This window comes from Papaver somniferum, chromosome 1 (genome assembly GCF_003573695.1).
Source record: "Papaver somniferum cultivar HN1 chromosome 1, ASM357369v1, whole genome shotgun sequence".
Classification (NCBI taxonomy): domain Eukaryota; kingdom Viridiplantae; phylum Streptophyta; class Magnoliopsida; order Ranunculales; family Papaveraceae; genus Papaver; species Papaver somniferum.
The window spans coordinates 229,397,483-229,414,637 of NC_039358.1; the positions used below are offsets into that span (position 1 = coordinate 229,397,483).

The 17,155-nt window shown below is 37.0% G+C and overlaps 1 protein-coding gene across 1 annotated transcript; it reads left to right on the forward strand.

Moving 5' to 3' along the window:
- The first annotated feature begins 12,246 nt into the window (after nucleotides 1-12,246).
- Nucleotides 12,247-15,024, forward strand: LOC113318414 (vacuolar iron transporter 1-like). The gene is made up of 4 exons (XM_026566583.1): nucleotides 12,247-12,697; nucleotides 12,927-13,012; nucleotides 13,680-13,794; nucleotides 14,143-15,024. The coding sequence occupies exons 1-4, from the start codon at nucleotides 12,477-12,479 to the stop codon at nucleotides 14,441-14,443; spliced, it is 723 nt and encodes a 240-aa protein (XP_026422368.1). The 5' UTR covers nucleotides 12,247-12,476; the 3' UTR covers nucleotides 14,444-15,024.
- The last annotated feature ends 2,131 nt before the right edge of the window (nucleotides 15,025-17,155 follow it).

The following is a 17,155-nucleotide window of genomic DNA, read 5'->3' on the forward strand; positions in this document are numbered from 1 at the left end:
AAAAACATCAAGTATGTTGAACTTTTAAGACATAGAGATCGCGTTGATATTACTGAAAATATCTGAATCAAAGAAATGAAACGCGATATTCTCTTAAGCAACGTAACTTCTAGAATCAACAACATGGTCTTATAAACATTCAAGTCACCAAAGAAAAGTGTGATAAACTCCTTTTGAATGCATTAGACTAATGAAGATTATCTGACATCAGGGGGATCATCTAATGGTGTGTTGAACTATTTTCCTTCACCGAGGTTGCTTTTTCCCACATGGTTTTGTAACTCGGAAAGGTTTTTAATGAGACAACAACAAACACCGGGAATATGATTTCCCAGCTAAGGCTATTGTTATCCCCATGAGGAAATTATGCCTTAAGAATTGTGAAACAACTAGTCAACTTCAACGGAGCAAAAGGATCATCTGCAACGGATCACCTTTTCTTGCATCTCACGTTGTACTCTTTTCCCTTCGTCAAGGTTTTATCCCGCTGGGTTTTCCTTGTCAAGGTTTTAATGAGGCAACATATTTGATTCCATCTATGTTCTAAGTTTGCTTAATATTGTACTCTTTTTCCTTAGTTCAGGCTTTTTCCCTCTGGGTTTTCCTGACGAAGTTTTAACGAGGAAATTAACTTAGACTCGTCGATCTTTGAAAATCGTATTGCATGTGATGAACTACTTGTAAAGTATGTACTACATGTGAAGAGTTTTACCAAGGCTTTATCCCACTGAGTTTTCCTTGTCAAATTTTTAATGAGGAGATTGATTTCGGCACAAGTCATCAAGAAGAGGACGACATTTGAAGACCTACATTCGAAGCATCATACGTGAAGTAATACTGAAAAGTGGGGGTACAACAACCACACCCAATATTTCGCTTAGCAATTTTTATGGACAAACTCCAATATACTTTATAGAGAATCAACTAGACATTCAGACTCAATCTAGATAAAAAGTATATCAAAGAGTTTATATCTCAATCTCTCGATTCGATATATACTCAAGCAAATAGAAATCTGCGACTCTTTATCAAATAATAGATAAATAACTTGGATGGTACCAAAGACCAATATCCAAGTGTCAATAAATTTAAATCAACAACCAAAAGGTCGGATATTCTAATTGATTGAACAACGCACAACCTGTGATATTTCAATTATATAACAAAATATAATGCGGAAAAGAAATAACACAGACACCAGAATTTTGTTAACGAGGAATCGCAAATGCAGAAAAACCCCAGGACCTAGTCCAGATTAAACACACATTGTATTAAGCCGTTACAGACACTAGCCTACTCCAAATTAACTTCGGTCTGGACTGTAGTTGAACCCCAATCAATCTCACACTGATCCAAGGTACAGTTATGCTCCTACGTCTCTGATCCCAACAGGATACTACGTACTTCATTCCCTTAGCTGATCTCACCCACAACTAAGAGTTGCTACGACCCAAAGTCGAAGACTTTAATAAACAAATCTGTATCACACAGAAAAGCCTACGGTAATAGACAAATCCGTCTCCCACGAATATACCTACGAGTTTTGTTCCTTCTTTTGATAAATCAAGGTGAACAGGAAGCAATTGATAAACCAGACTTATATTCCCAAAGAACAACCTAGTATATTATCAGTCACCTCACAATAATCCTAATCGACGCAGCGAAAAAAGATATTGTGGAATCACAAACGATGAGACGAAGTGTTTCTGATTTCTTTTATATCTTGCCTATCGGAGATATTAATCTCAATCCAATTATTACAATTGTAATCGTACGATAGAAACAGCAAGATCAGATCACATAACTACGAGAAAGTAGTATCGGTATGGCTTCACAATCCCAATGAAGTCTTTAAGTTGTTAACCTGGTTTAGAAGAAGAAAATAAAGGTTAAAGGAGAATCGACTCTAGATTAGCACAACTAGTATCACACAGAAGGTGTGGGGAATAGGCTTCCCAGTTGGTAGAGCTCTCCCTTATATAGTCTTTCAAATCAGGGTTTGCAATCAATGTTAGCTTGGTAACAAAGTATTCAATATTCTTCGTTAGATGAAAACCTGATTTAGATTCAAGCTAATATCTTTCAACCGTTAGATCGAAAACTAGCTTGTTACACACAAATGAAATGCACGTTTCTAGGCTTGTGTAACGGTACCCAAACTTGTACATTTGTTGGTTCAACAATAGTTAACCAAATGGTTAGCCATATGATCACTTTCATATCAACCATATTCTTCTTCACCATAACTAGTTCAAGTGACTCAAATGAACTAGTTAGAGAGTTGTTCAATTGCAAGGAAATCTTATGTAACTACATAAGACACAATCGAAGCAAAAATGATTTGATTCACTCGAATCGGTTCATTAACTATATATCCACGGTTTGAATTTGCATTCCTTAGTTTATATAAGAATAAGTTCACAAACATCGTCTCTAGATATGACCTACTCAAGTTCGCGGACTGGGTTCACGGACTTAAGTTCCCGGACGGAGTTCACAAACTCCAGCAAAAATTCTCGAGACAAGAACTTCCGCTAGTTCGCGGACATGGCTCATGCCACCATGCCGGTTCTCTTGATCAACAAAGTTCGCAAACTTCAGTTCAAGGAATAAGGACTTATACATATATGTGTTTCCACAACAATTCTTATATTCTCCAATGGTTATATAATATAAACTCTCATTTCAATCATTGGAACATTCTTAGAGGACGTTGATATTTTATAGTTGTTATTCACAAACTATTTTTCGTCAAAGTAAGCAATTTCCAAAGTGATTGAAATTTTTCATGACTTTCGTCACTAGGTAAAGATGAACTTGGTTAATAGAAATCTTACCAACACATATTTCGAGAAATAGATAGGCGGGATAAACTCGGCTCAAAATAGCAAATGTGTATATCTAAGTCTATATAGCAAAACGATTTTTGTCTCAAGATAGGAGATAAATAGACTTTTGAGTGATAGATAAGTTCAAGTCTCCACATACCTTTTAGTCGATGAAGATCCACCGGTTCCTTGAGTAGTCCTTCGTCTTATATGATTATTGCCATGGAGTTCTTGAGCTCAACTAAACTTTCTATCCTAGTCCGAGACCTTAGCTATAGTAGACTAGAAATCAAGACTTATAGTTTTGATCACTAACATTGACAAACATGCTTAAGATAGCAACGCATGCGAGTTCAACCGAGCAATGGTCTAAGAATCTCCACCTTTGTCAATTTTAGTGAAAAAACTATCAATACATATGGAATACAAAAAATAAATAAATTAACTTTTGTATCTCCTATTCCATGCGCCTAATCTTCAATATTACTTGAAATCTTCGTCACTTCCAAGTACTCCAATGATCCCAAAGGTTGTAAGTTCAGCATTATCGTTGTTGAAAATCCATAGCTATAATAACGAGAAAACAAGAGTTCTCAATCATTGTTATACAATGTCATAGTATCATTAAACAAAGTCAAAGTTCAATTGTATCACAACTTCAACAACAATACTATGGTGATATGTATCACTCCCCCTTAGTCAATACTCCATCTCACATGGAAACCACTCCCCCTTACATAATGATCCTAAAACCAGATGTATTTGTAGTGTGAACTACATATTAATTCTCCCCCTTTTTGTCAATAAAATTGGTAAAGGTACAAGAACGGGATCCTAATGAAATTTCCGAAAGAGACATTTCTTGACCAAAAGAAAGCAAAAATATATCATCTTATTTAGATGCAATCATAAATCCGAAGCTAAATGCATTCATCAAGGAGTTTGTAAAGATACAAGATAACCCTTATAATATTCCACAGCCGCACTCCCCATAAAGATTTGGCAATTAAGCACAAGTTCAATTAAGAACTCTCCCCCGTAAAATGTCATTCCCGAAAGAACAACAAGAGCGACCTTAATTTCGAAAGAAAAGAAGGATTTTTTTTGACACAACACGCAAAAAATTCTAAAAGAAAAAACCAATCCTACGGAAACAACTACAGAATTGAAGTAAACACTACTGTAGTTTCAGACCCAATTTACCAAAAGATCGAGATAAGCACAGGGGCAAGAGTCATAGAAACAATTAATGAACCAAAACAACACCAATAGACTGTCGTAAGTGTTGAAAGCAGTGTCTAATGGTTTAGTGAGAATATCAACCAATTGTTGTTCGGAAGGCACAAATTCCATATTTATGATACCATTTTCATAGAGGTCTCGAATAAAATGATACCTTATATCAATCTGTTTTGTTCTTGAGTGCTCAATGGGATTCTCATTGATTCGAATCGCACTAGAGTTGTCACAAAAGATCTTCATTATTCCAGTATCAATTCCATAATCAGCTAGCATTTGTTTCATCCATATGATTTGAGTGCAACATGAGCCAGCAGCAATATATTATGCTTCACATGTAGACAAGGATTGTGAATTCTGCTTCTTGCTATGCCAAGCCACAAGATTCAGTCCTACATAGTAAAAAACCCCTGATGTACTTTTTCTGTCTTCTACACATCCTGCCCAATCAACATACGAATAAGAAAAAAGGTCAGTGTTAGTATCAAAAGTATAAGATATTCCATACTGACAGTGTGATTAACATATCGTATGATCCTTTTTACAGCTGCAAGATGAGATTCCTTTGGATTAGCCTGAAATCTAGCACAACAACCAACACTAAAAGAAATATCAGGTCTAGTGGCTGTAAGATATAAAAGGCTACCAATAATAGATCGATACAATTTTTGATCTAATTTTACTCCTTTCTCATCTCTGTGCAGTTTACCAGTAGTGGGCATAGGTGTCAGTTTTGGAGATGACTTATCCAGACCGAATTTTGACACAAGATCCCTTGCATACTTTTCCTGGGATAAGTAAATTCCATCCTTATGTTGTTGAATTTGCAATCCAAAGAAGAATTTTAATGCACCAACGTTGCTCATTTCAAATTATTTAGCAAGAGAGACTTGAAAATCCTTTGCAAATCTCTCAGAAGTTGAACCATAGATGATATCATCTACATAGACTTGAGCAATGACAACATCTTTACCACTCCATTTGGTAAACAAAGTTTTATCAGCTCCACCTCTTGAAAAACCTTTTCTAATGAGCGAAGTGGTAAGTTTTTCAAACCAGGCTCTAGGTGCTTGTTTTAACCCATATAATGCCTTTTTGAGCTTAAGAACATGATCTGGGAAATCAAGGTTTTCAAATCCTTTAGGTAGAGCAAAATATACTTCCTCCTTTAGAATTCCGTTTAGGAATGCGTATTTTATATCCATTTGGAAAAGCTTAACCTTGAGAAAACAAGCATGAGCTAATAAAAGTCTAATGGACTCAAGTCGTGCCATAGGAGCAAAGGTTTCGTTAAAGTCGATACCCTCAATTTATGAGTATCCTTGAGCAACAAGTCTGGATTTATTTCTGATAATTGTGCCAAATTCATCAGACTTGTTCTTGAATATCCATTTTGTTCCAACAATATTGACATTTGAGGGACAAGGTATGAGTTCCCATACATCTTGTCTTTGAAATTGATTTAACTCTTCATGCATTGCATTCACCCAAAAGGGATCGTTCAGAGCTTGATCAATATTTCTTGGTTCTACTTGTGATAGATTACAACCAACATTGCACATGTTTTGAAGTTGTCCTCTAGTCTTAGTTGTAGAATATCTTCCCCCTAAAATACTGTTGGGATCATGATTCCTTTGAACCCAGAGGTGTCGTGGAGGGACACGTTCTCGTTCGTCAGGAGTAGCCTGATCAGTTCTCTTCTCCTCGTCACTAGAAATATCAGGATCAACAACATTTGGTATAACTTTAACTTATTCTGGTATTTCTTTGACTTTCTCAATTGTCTCGGTAGGAGGCAATTCAGCAGGAGGATTATCATGATGAAAATCACTAATATCATCAATGATAACGTTAGCAGATTCCATCATGACCTGGGTTCTAAGATTAAATACTCGAAAACCACGGCTATCAGAGGCATAGCCAAGAAAGATACCTTCATCACTTTTGGTATCGAATTTACCTCTCCGTTTTCGATCTTTTAGGAAATAACACTTACTTCCTAACACTCTAAGATAGTGTAAGTTGGGTTTTCTTTCATACCACAACTCAAAAGGAGTGTTTAGGATTTTAGACCGTAAGTAAACACGGTTGATCAAATAACATGCTGTAAAGACAGCTTCTCCCCAAAACCTTAGAGGTAAGTTTTTGTTATCGAGCATTACCCTGGTCATTTCCTGAATGTTCTTATTATTTCTTTCTGCAACTCCATTATCTTGAGGAGTAATGGGTGGTGAGTATTGTTGAATAATCCCCAGTTCGTCAAAAAATTCAAACACCTTAGTGTCCTTGAATTCAGATCCACGGTCTCTCCTAATTTTCTTTAGTTTGCGACCTTGTTCGTTCTGGATTCTTTTAACAATGATCTTGAATTCATCAAGGGTTTCATTCTTATGAGAAAGAAATGCAACCCAAGTGAATATGGTGTAGTCATCTACCATAACTAAAGCATACTTCTTACCAGCAACCGTGGGTTGTTGAATTGGTCCGAAGAGATCCATATGAATTAAATCAAGTGGAGCTTTAGTGAGAATATCTTGAGATGATTTATGGTGAACTTTCGTTTGTTTACCCTTTTGATAGGTACCACATACACCTTCAATCTTTGCATTGATTTTGGGAACGCCCCTAACAAGTTCTTTGTTAATGATCTTAGTTAGAAGACGGTAGTGGATGTGAAAAAAACGCTCATGCCAAAGATGTGTAGATTCCACCTTAGTCAAATTGCAACAGTTGATGAACTGAATATCAAGAAGATAACAGTTGTTTTTACCACGAGTTCCTTGAAAAATTACTTTCCCAGTTTTATCTACAATGTCACATCCATTTGCATTGAAGACAAATCGATGGCCTTTGTCACAAATTTGACTAACAGAAAGAAGAGGTGCAGTCACACCTTTTACGTAGACTACATCATGGATTTCAGGTACGCCGGGTAATTTGATCGTCCCCTTCTTGCTTATGTAGCAAAAACTCTCATCTCTAAATGTTACAGGCCCTCCTTCATAGTCGTCTGAGGAGACGAACCAAGTGAGATCACCTGTCATATGTCTGCTACATCCACTGTCAAGAAACCATTGAAAGGGTGATGTTGATTTTAAAGCAAAAGCTCCCATACTATAAGTAGTATTATGTTTAGGGTTTCCTGATAGTTTTGTATGTCTTTTTAGAGAATCAAAAAGTTGTTTAGTTCTCTTGTGAAGATTACTTGCAACTTTTAGACTCTTTTGAAAAGACACACAATCATGTTGAAAGTCATTGGAGGAATCACAAAACAAACATGGGCCAACACCTTTTAGTTTGGCAGAGCAGTTCTGAGTCAAATCAGTTTTCACAACCTCTACTCTTTGTTTATCAACCGATTTACGACAGTTCTTCAAAGAGGAACAACTGGCGTTACTCGAATCCATCAAAGGACTTGTTATGGGTTTCAAATCCTTAAGTATCGCAATTTCAGCAACAAGATCAGAATTGATCCGGATTTTTTTCGTCTAACCTTTTATGGAGAATAAGCAGTTTATCAGAACTTTTTCTACAATTGGTTTTTAAACCTGGTGAAGCATTACAAGAGACTTTATCATCCATAGAGTCAGATCGCTACAAACACAGACTTGCGAGGTCTTGAACGTTTTTTCCTGCTCTGATACCAATTAAAAAAGTGGGGGTACAACAACCACACCCAATATTTCGCTTAGCAATCTGTATGGACAAACTCCAACATACTTTCTAGAGAATCAACTAGACAGTCAGACTCAATATAGATAAAAAGTATATCAAAGAGTTTATATCTCAATCTGTCGATTCAATATATATTCAAGCAAATAGAAATCTGCGAGTCTTTATCAAATACTAGAGAAATAACTTGGATGGTACCAAAGACCAATATCCAAGTGTCAATCAATTTAAATCAACAACCAAAAGGTCGGATATTCTAATTGATTGAACAACGCACAACCTGTTATATTTCAATTATATAACAAAATATAATGCGGAAAAGAAATAACACAGACACCAGAATTTTGTTAACGAGGAAATCGTAAATTCAGAAAAAACCCGGACCTAGTCCAGATTGAACACACACTGTATTAAGCCTCTACACACACTAGCCTACTCCAAATTAACTTCGGTCTGGACTGTAGTTGAACCCCAATCAATCTCACACTGATCCAAGGTACAGTTATGCTCCTACGTATCTGATCCTAGCAGGATACTACGTACTTGATTCCCTTAGTTGATCTCACCCACAACTAAGAGTTGCTACGACCAAAAGTCGAAGACTTTAATAAACAAATCTGTATCACACAGAAAAGTCTACTGTAATAGATAAATCCGTCTCCCACGAATATACCTACGAGTTTTGTTCCGTCTTTTGATAAATCAAGGTGAACATGAACCAATTGATAAACCGGACTTATATTCCCGAAGAACAACCTAGTATTATCAATCACCTCACAGTAATCCTAATCGACGCAACGGAAAAAGATATTGTGGAATCACAAACGATGAGACGGAGAAATCAATCTCAAGCCAATTCTTACAATTGTACTCGTACGATAGAAACAACAAGATCAGATCATACAACTACGAGAAAGTAGTATCGGTCTGGCTTCACAATCCCAATGAAGTCTTTAAGTCGTTAAACTGGTTTAGAAGAAAAAACCAAAGGTTAAAGGAGAATCGACTCTAGCTTAGCACAACTAGTATCACACAGAAGGTGTGGGGATTAGGTTTCCCAGTTGCTAGAGCTCTCTCTTATATAGTCTTTCAAATCAGGGTTTGCAATCAATGTTAGCTTGGTAACAAAGCATTCAATATTCACCGTTAGATGACAACCTGATTTAGATTCAAGCTAATATCTTTCAAACATTAGATCGAAAACTAGCTTGTTACACACAAATGAAATGCACGTTTCTAGGCTTGTGTAACCATATCCAAACTTGTACATTTGTTTGTTCAACAATAGTCAACCAAATGGTTAGCCATATGATCACTTTCATATCAACCATATTCTTCTTCACCATAACTAGTTCAAGTGACTCAAATGAACTAGTTATAGAGTTTTTCAATTGCAAGGAAATCTTATGTAATTACACAAGACACAATCGAAGCAAAAACGATTTGATTCACTCGAATCGGTTCATGAACTATATAGCCACGGTTTGAATTTGCATTCCTTAGTTTATATAAGAATAAGTTCAAGAACATGGTTTCTAGATATAACCTACTCAAGTTCGCGGACTGGTTTCACAGACTTAAGTTCCCGGACGGAGTTCACAAACTCCAGCAGAAATTCTCGGGATAAGAAATTCCGCCAGTTCGCGGACTTGGCTCACGCCACCATGCCGGTTCTCTTGATTAACAAAGTTCGCAAACTTCGGTTCAAGGAATAAGGACTTATACATATATGTGTTTTTACAACAATGCTTATATCCTCCAATGGTTATATAATCTAAACTCTCATTTCAATCATTGTAACATTCTTAGAGGACGTTGATATTCTATAGTTGTTATTCACAAACTATTTTTCGTCAAAGTAAGCAATTTCCAAAGTGATTGAAACTTGTCATGACTTTCGTCACTAGGTAAACCTGAACTTGGTTAAAGCAAAAGCTTACCAACACATATTTCGAGAAATAGATAGGCGAGACAAACTCGGCTCGAAATAGCAAATGTGTATAATCTAAGTCTATATAGCAAAACGACTTTTGTCTCAAGATAGGAGATAAATAAACTTTTGAGTGATAGATAAGTTCAAGTCTCCACATACCTTTTAGTCGATTAAGATCCACCGGTTCCTTGAGTAGTCCTTCGTCTTGTATGATGATTGCCATGGAGTTCTTGAGCTCAACTACACTTTCTATCCTAGTCCGAGACCTTAGCTATGGTAGACTAGAAATCAAGACTTATAGTTTTGATCACTAACATTGACAAACATGCTTGAGATAGCAACGCATGCGAGTTCGACCGAGCAATGCTCTAACAAATACAAACGAAGTTCTATTGGACCACACAAGGGGGAGTGTTGTAAGGCGTACGACCCATGGGTGTGCGGCCCAACTAGAAACCTAAGGGTTTCTCTTTACATTACATGTATATAAAGGATACTTTATCTATGTAATAGGCTAATCAATAAAAATTCTTCTCTTCTATGTCTCTTCCTTTTTGCCCTATTATTCTACTACAACAAATGCATCTTTTTTTTACCGTCAAACCTTGTCACCGACACTGGCCTAAGACGGTAACTTCATTATCTACTTACATATGTTCCAAAAACTAGTAAGTGCTCACCTCATATCCCATATATACCAAGTCATGCATTGTACCAATTTACAATCAATGAAATGAAATCATCAACTTTGTCTTGTACCAAAAACAGATAGTGCATAACTATTTATCTCAGGGCCGTAGGAATCATAATCCATAACTTCGTATTGGAACACTTTATGTAGTGAATCTTTAATTAATGAAATCATATTCAAAACCTTTGTGGCTCGTGGCAACCACATGGCAATAAGTACACTGTTTTAATATTCTCGTATGTTCAGATCCACATAAAGACAACTCAAGTACATCTGCTACATACTCCTATTTTTTCTCTCCAGATTTTTTCTCCATAACGTGTCCCACATCTAAATCCCGGATTCAGAAAGAGTGATGTTAGATTGACCGGAGGTTTTATCGCGTGGGATGTACTGAGAGGCTTCCGATGGTGAATTTTGTTGAGATTTTAGCATTGAGATGGGTGAGTGCAGGAGTGAATCCCACTCTCTCTCGCACAGTACACCACTCGTGATAAATACCCCGGTACACTTACAAGGCAAGGACACTAGCACTCGTAACAGCAGCTTGTGCTAACATAGGCAAGGACCCAAACTAGTTCTTGGGCCTGTAACTTGGATCAGGGCCTCGGATACAGCTGGCTCAACAGAGGCCTTGAGGATGGTGACATGTGCCCGTGACCAAACCGCAAAATGCTCTTAATTGTTGTTCCATCTGCTATTTTGGGATTAAGATGGTAGCTCTCAATGTCTCATCTGCATGCTCCAAAACCAGAACGTGGTGCCCAGCTATTACTAATTATTCTGAGCCAATTTTCGGCACTAAGAATTTAAGATGGGTAGCTCATGTGCATGTTCCAAAACCAGAAAGTGCCCAGCTATTACTCCCTATGCTAGGCCAAAAACTGGCACTATGATGATAACACAGCTGCATCTTCCAAAACCAGAAGCTACCCAATTACCCCCATGTTAAATCAAATTTAGCATTTCCTTGGTTCATAGTGAAAATAGTTGTATTTTACAATTTTCAACATAGCTAACTCCGTATGATGATGGTATCTGACTTGCATTTTTGCAAAAAGCAGTCGGGGCCAATATAGTCAATCTCCTTTATATTTCTTTATCTTGGTGAGATTTTTTTTTTTTCTTCCACCTCTTTTGAAGCATGCATTTTATTAAGTTAAACTGACATTACGCATGTGAATGTTATGCCCATAAAGTGTGCTATTACAATAGAGCTTATAGGTGGGAAATTACATTGTCCCACACTGTTGTTGAGAGCTTTCCTATAGAGCAATCATCTGTCGCTCGATTTGCCAGACCATCTTGGTGAGATTCTGGATGGCTTCTCGGCATGACTTTCCAAGAAACACTTCTCCAAATACATAAGTCAAGATTAATTTTTCCACTTCTAGAAATTGTTTTGAAATTTTGTGCCCAAACTGATTTCTTGCTTTTTTATTTATTTTATTTTTTTGATTTCTAAAAATCACTCTATACCCGTCCAAACGGGCTTTCAAGTTTTTGTACTAATCTACAATCAATGAATTATAATCAATTTTGTCATGTGCCACTTAATACTCATGGTCTAAGATGGCAACTCGTGTAACCAAAACAGAAAGTGCACAACCACTATTCCCTTTAACAGAATATATATAGATAGATGGGGTCATATGATATTCAAAGTTTATAGCAGTGAAAATCTTCAAATGAATGAAATCATCAATTTTGTCAGAACCTTGTGGCGTGTGGCAACCACATGGCCTTAAGACAGTATCTCAAAAGTTGATGCTGGAGTCAGATATTGACACCCAAGTAAAGACAACTTCAAGTACCCCGGCCCGAGGGTACTTGTGTCAGTCTGTCACCATCTGTCAGGTCTACATAATCACCCAAAAACCCTACTGCAATCCCACTCAGAACAACAACAACTACTGTGTTAGTTTGTTAGTGTCTGCATCTCTATCCATCATTACAATCCAAACTCCCTTTCTCTGTAAACACACGTGATTGGGTTGTAATCACACAGAAGTGAATCAGTGATCAATCCCCTCGGAAGGGTTTTCAGAGATTTTATCCAAAAGGGTTTTGCTTGCATCATTATCTTCTTTAGATCGTGTTTGAATTTCTATCAATGGCGGAAACAGCTAAAGAGAAGTTATTGGATAACCATATTGAGAAACATTTTACTGCAGGTGCAATTGTGAGAGATGTGATTATTGGGGTTTCTGATGGTCTCACCGTTCCGTTTGCTCTTGCTGCTGGTCTTTCCGGTGCTAATGTTGGGTCTTCTATTATTGTCACCGCTGGTCTTGCTGAAGTTGCTGCTGGTGCCATATCCATGGGTCTCGGAGGGTAATAATAATCTTGATTCCTTTATGTGAAAAATTGAATATTTTTTTCATTATTTCTCTGTAAATCTGGTTTTTACTTTCATGGGTTTGTAAAATTATCAAAATTTTCTGATTTTACCCCTTTATAAGGGCCATTGATATGTTTTGGAGGTTTGATGAAAGTTACCCCCATGAATTTTATCCAATTTCCAATCGATGGGTGCTGAATTTTAATGGGTTTATGCACACAGGTATCTTGCGGCAAAAAGCGAAGAGGATCATTATCATAGGGAGCTGAAGAGAGAACAGGAGGAGATCATCAATGTCCCTGATACAGGTCCTTGAACTCAATTCCCTGTTTTCTCTTTATTTTAATTATAATTCAATTGAGCTGCATTATTCTTTGGATCAATTTCATATCCGTAAAGAACTCGTTGAATTGTTTTGTAATTTTTGGAATTCAAATTGGGGTATGAAACCCAGCTTTGGTCACAAATCTGGGGACCAAAAGCACATGACTCAAGAAGTAATGTTGCAAACTGTCGCTTGGTTACATTTTAACGCATTACGCAATTGTTTGGAACAAACAGTCTAGAGTGAGACCCGTGAGAGGAAACCAAATGAAATGTTTTTGTCCCGTTTTGCATTTTGTGTTTGTTGATCTTAATACAATTGGTTTGTAGCCATTGATGCCTTTTTGAGCCTCAGTTTGGCTCTAGCCGCACCTTATTTCAAAGTTGAAATCTGTGGTGAATTACCCAACCAACATAATGGTCCAAACTTTTCATAGTTTAGTCTTTTCGGTTTTTACTGTTTGGCGAACTTGTTCAATTACAAGGGTAAAGTGCAGCTTTTAAGTTGATCTTGCTGCTTTATGAGGTGTTAATGTCTTATATGCTTTTGTCTGTGCCAACTGGGTAAATACTCTGCTAATGTCATGCATCCTTGCTAGGATAATCTTTCAAGCAACATTGTTTAAAACAAGCATGTGTATTGAATTCCAGAGGCTGCTGAGATTGAGGAGATTCTCGCAGAGTACGACCTGCAACCACATGAATATGCACCTTTGGTGAATGCTCTCCGAAAGAAACCCCAGGCATGGCTGGATTTTATGATGAAGTAAGTTTGTCATCTTTCAGCATGGTATGATATGTGACAGTATAAATTAGAGGTTTTATGAGCCAATTTTAACAGACTACGGACAGTAGTCTTAAAGTGACTTTTACTGCTTGTATCAGGGGTAGACAGTACAACTGCAAGTATGCTATAATTTAAGTTTCATACAGTTACTACATGAGCTCAATCTAAGTTTGCATCTTTACTGTTACTTGGTAATCATCGTTATAATAAGTCATTAATTACACAATATTCTTCTAGATCAACCCATGAAATATACTCCAGTGAACTCGTTTTGATCTGTGAATTACTAAGGCCATGACAGGTTTAATTTTGACATTTCCCTGACAGGTTTGAACTCGGATTAGAGAAGCCTGATCCAACAAGAGCATTAGAGAGTGCATTCACAATTGCGTTTGCTTACATTTTAGGTGGATTGGTACCTCTCCTTCCTTACATGTTCATCCCGGACGCTGTCAAAGCCATGCTAACCTCAGTGGCCGTTACTTTGATAGCACTGCTTTTCTTTGGCTTTGTTAAGGGTCACTTCACCGGAAACCGACCTTTCAGAAGTGCTTTTGAGACAGCTCTAATTGGGACAATCGCCTCTGCTGCAGCTTATGGAATAGCTAAGCTTGTACAAGCAAAATGAGCTAAAGAGAGGATCCAAACCGCCAAATTTTATATATGTAGTGAAGCGAGCTTAGTTGATGCATCTCTAGTAGAAGGAATATTACTATGTGGAGAAAATAGGATGAGTTATTAGGACTAAAAATCTTTAAATTTTTTCAATGTAATAAATTATTAGGATTTCTGATCATTCATATTAGAGTCTTTGGTTATCTCTATAAATCACTGGAGCTCCGGGCATCAGATTTGGTTGACATAAGCTTTTCCAAGCCAGGAGATTGATTCTTTCAGATGGAGTACTTTGATTCGAGAGATCAATCTGTATAAATCCGGCCTAAACCAAGAAATGGCCGTTCCAGACTTGCTTTGGTCACAAAGTGAAGGAGAAGGGTTGGTCTAGGGAGGGAAGCGTAGAGAGTGTTGAGACCAGAATAGTTGATTCGAAATAGATGGGAAAGCTAACCAGTGATTTATGAGTATTGTATTATCCTGATTTCGAATCAGATTCTTAGGCAATTGAAACTTAAAAGCAGACCTGCCAGTTTGGGGTAAGATTTTTTACCTTTCCTGTTCTGCAACCTTGCTTCAAAAAAATTCACTGTTGCAGCAAAAGAACTCTGCTTAGAAAGTCCTGACAGAAGTGGTACTACTTTTCAGTGTCGTTTCTTATCACTATCATAGTTCTCGACAGGCTCCTTGGCTAAGATTTCACCTAAATGAACATGAAAGATTAAAAATTGCAACTTCTGATCTTTTTACATTGAGATTTGAGATGGTAACTCGCATCTGCATTTTTCTAAACCAGAATGTTCCCCAAACTTGGCATTTCCTTCCTGGGCCGGTATTGTGAAAAGCCATATTGGGATCCCTTCCATTCTTAATTACTACTTACACGCAAACCTGCTTATTTTTTAGAGTCATCGTCTATCCCTATAATCTATATAGACCATATTCTAATGGATCTGATCTATTTTATTACCACCAGTCTTTTTCACCGATGGACTAAGATGGCATCACCATGTGCAATTTTTGATTCCAAAACAAAAAGTGCCGCACCTAATATTCCATACGTTGTTGTACTTGGCACGTGGCTTCATACCTTAGTCAATATTAACCATCATTACAATGTAATAATGACTCATAGTAATAATTAATTAATGAGAATCGTGTATTTTGTTGTGGCACTCATTATGGTGGTGGTCTAAGATGGCAACTCGTGGCCCTAAAAACAAAAAATTCACAACCACCATTCCGTATATGTCCATGTATTTTTAACTTCACGTAGTTCCGGCTTTTTAACCTCTCCTTATAAAACAAAAGAAAAAGGATACCCAAACCACAGTGATACTCAACTCCCTTTTTTCACCTCCCTATTCACCTCTAAGAACTTGAAAAGCATCCACGAGGTGAGGATGTAACATATTGATGTGTTTTTGGTATCCAAACCATGGTTTTTAAAATTTGGCTTGATCCGGGTAATACCTGGATTAATCAGAGTATATTCATTTTGTTCCCATCCAAGATAGGTTGTCAAGGAATATCAGAAAGATGTTAAGAGACCAAATTATCCTTGCTATCAATACCCTGCCGACTGAAACTTGGTTTTGAAAATTTTCAAAGCCAATTCACCCTATGAGGTTCATCTGTGATGAAATCGAAAATCAAAACAAAACTACAAAAAATCCAAAATCCAAAATCAAAACAAAATCAAAAAAAAGAAAAAAAAAAAAGTGGCTACGGGATTTGAGATTGGGTATGATTTTGTACCCAATCTTAAACCGAGTACAAATTCATACACGGTTTGAGATGGGTACAAAATCATACTCAATCTCAAATCGCATACGATCCCACCTTTTTACAAAAGTCGGCAGGGTGTCTTTTTGGTGATCTTGCCGAGTGGTATCAGTCGGCAAGGTGTCTTTTTGGTGACCTTGCCGACTTTTCAACTCTGAAATTAGCATTTACAGGGTCGGCACCGTATTCATCGTTATACCTTACCGACTATGGTTTAGTCGGCAGGTTATGAAATTAGTACCTTGACGAGTAATCATGCATTTGTAACACCTTTCTTTGTATGTCAACAATTCTATAGTCGGCGAGGTATTTTTTGTCGACCGTGCCGACTATAAGGTAGCCGGCAAGGTAAAAAATCAATAAGATGCTGACAAGTAAAACATTTAGAACAGTCTCTTGTGTGTCAAAAATAATAAAGTCGACATCTTCTTCATTCACCGACTTTGTCGGCCAAAGCTAGTCGGCATTTTCTTCATTCGTCGACCTTGCCGACCAAAGTTAGTCGACATTGTCTTCATTCGCCAACCCTACCGACTTTTCATAGTTTCAGAATTGAGAGTGTTGATTTCTTCTTTAATTTTGAGTATGATTTCATACATCAGCTTTGCAATCCTCTTTTTAGAAGTGTTTGATTAGTATGTTTTCATTTCCGTTGCAAAAAATTCTGAAAACAAATTTTTGCATCATATATCCTCCCAGATGAGTTCAATCAAAAACAAAATTTCATAACTTAAATTCATAAGTTTTAATCTACTCAATTAATCAATCTAAACTCAATTAATTAAGCTAATCAAATTTTTAGTGTTAATTAAACAAGGGTATATTAGCCATTTAGAAAAAATATGGCTAAGGGGTGGCTTCTTTTACTTCAAAATGACCTGGGTTTTGTCTCATTAGGTACTCCCCAATTAATTTGGGTATACCCTTATCAAGCCAGGTT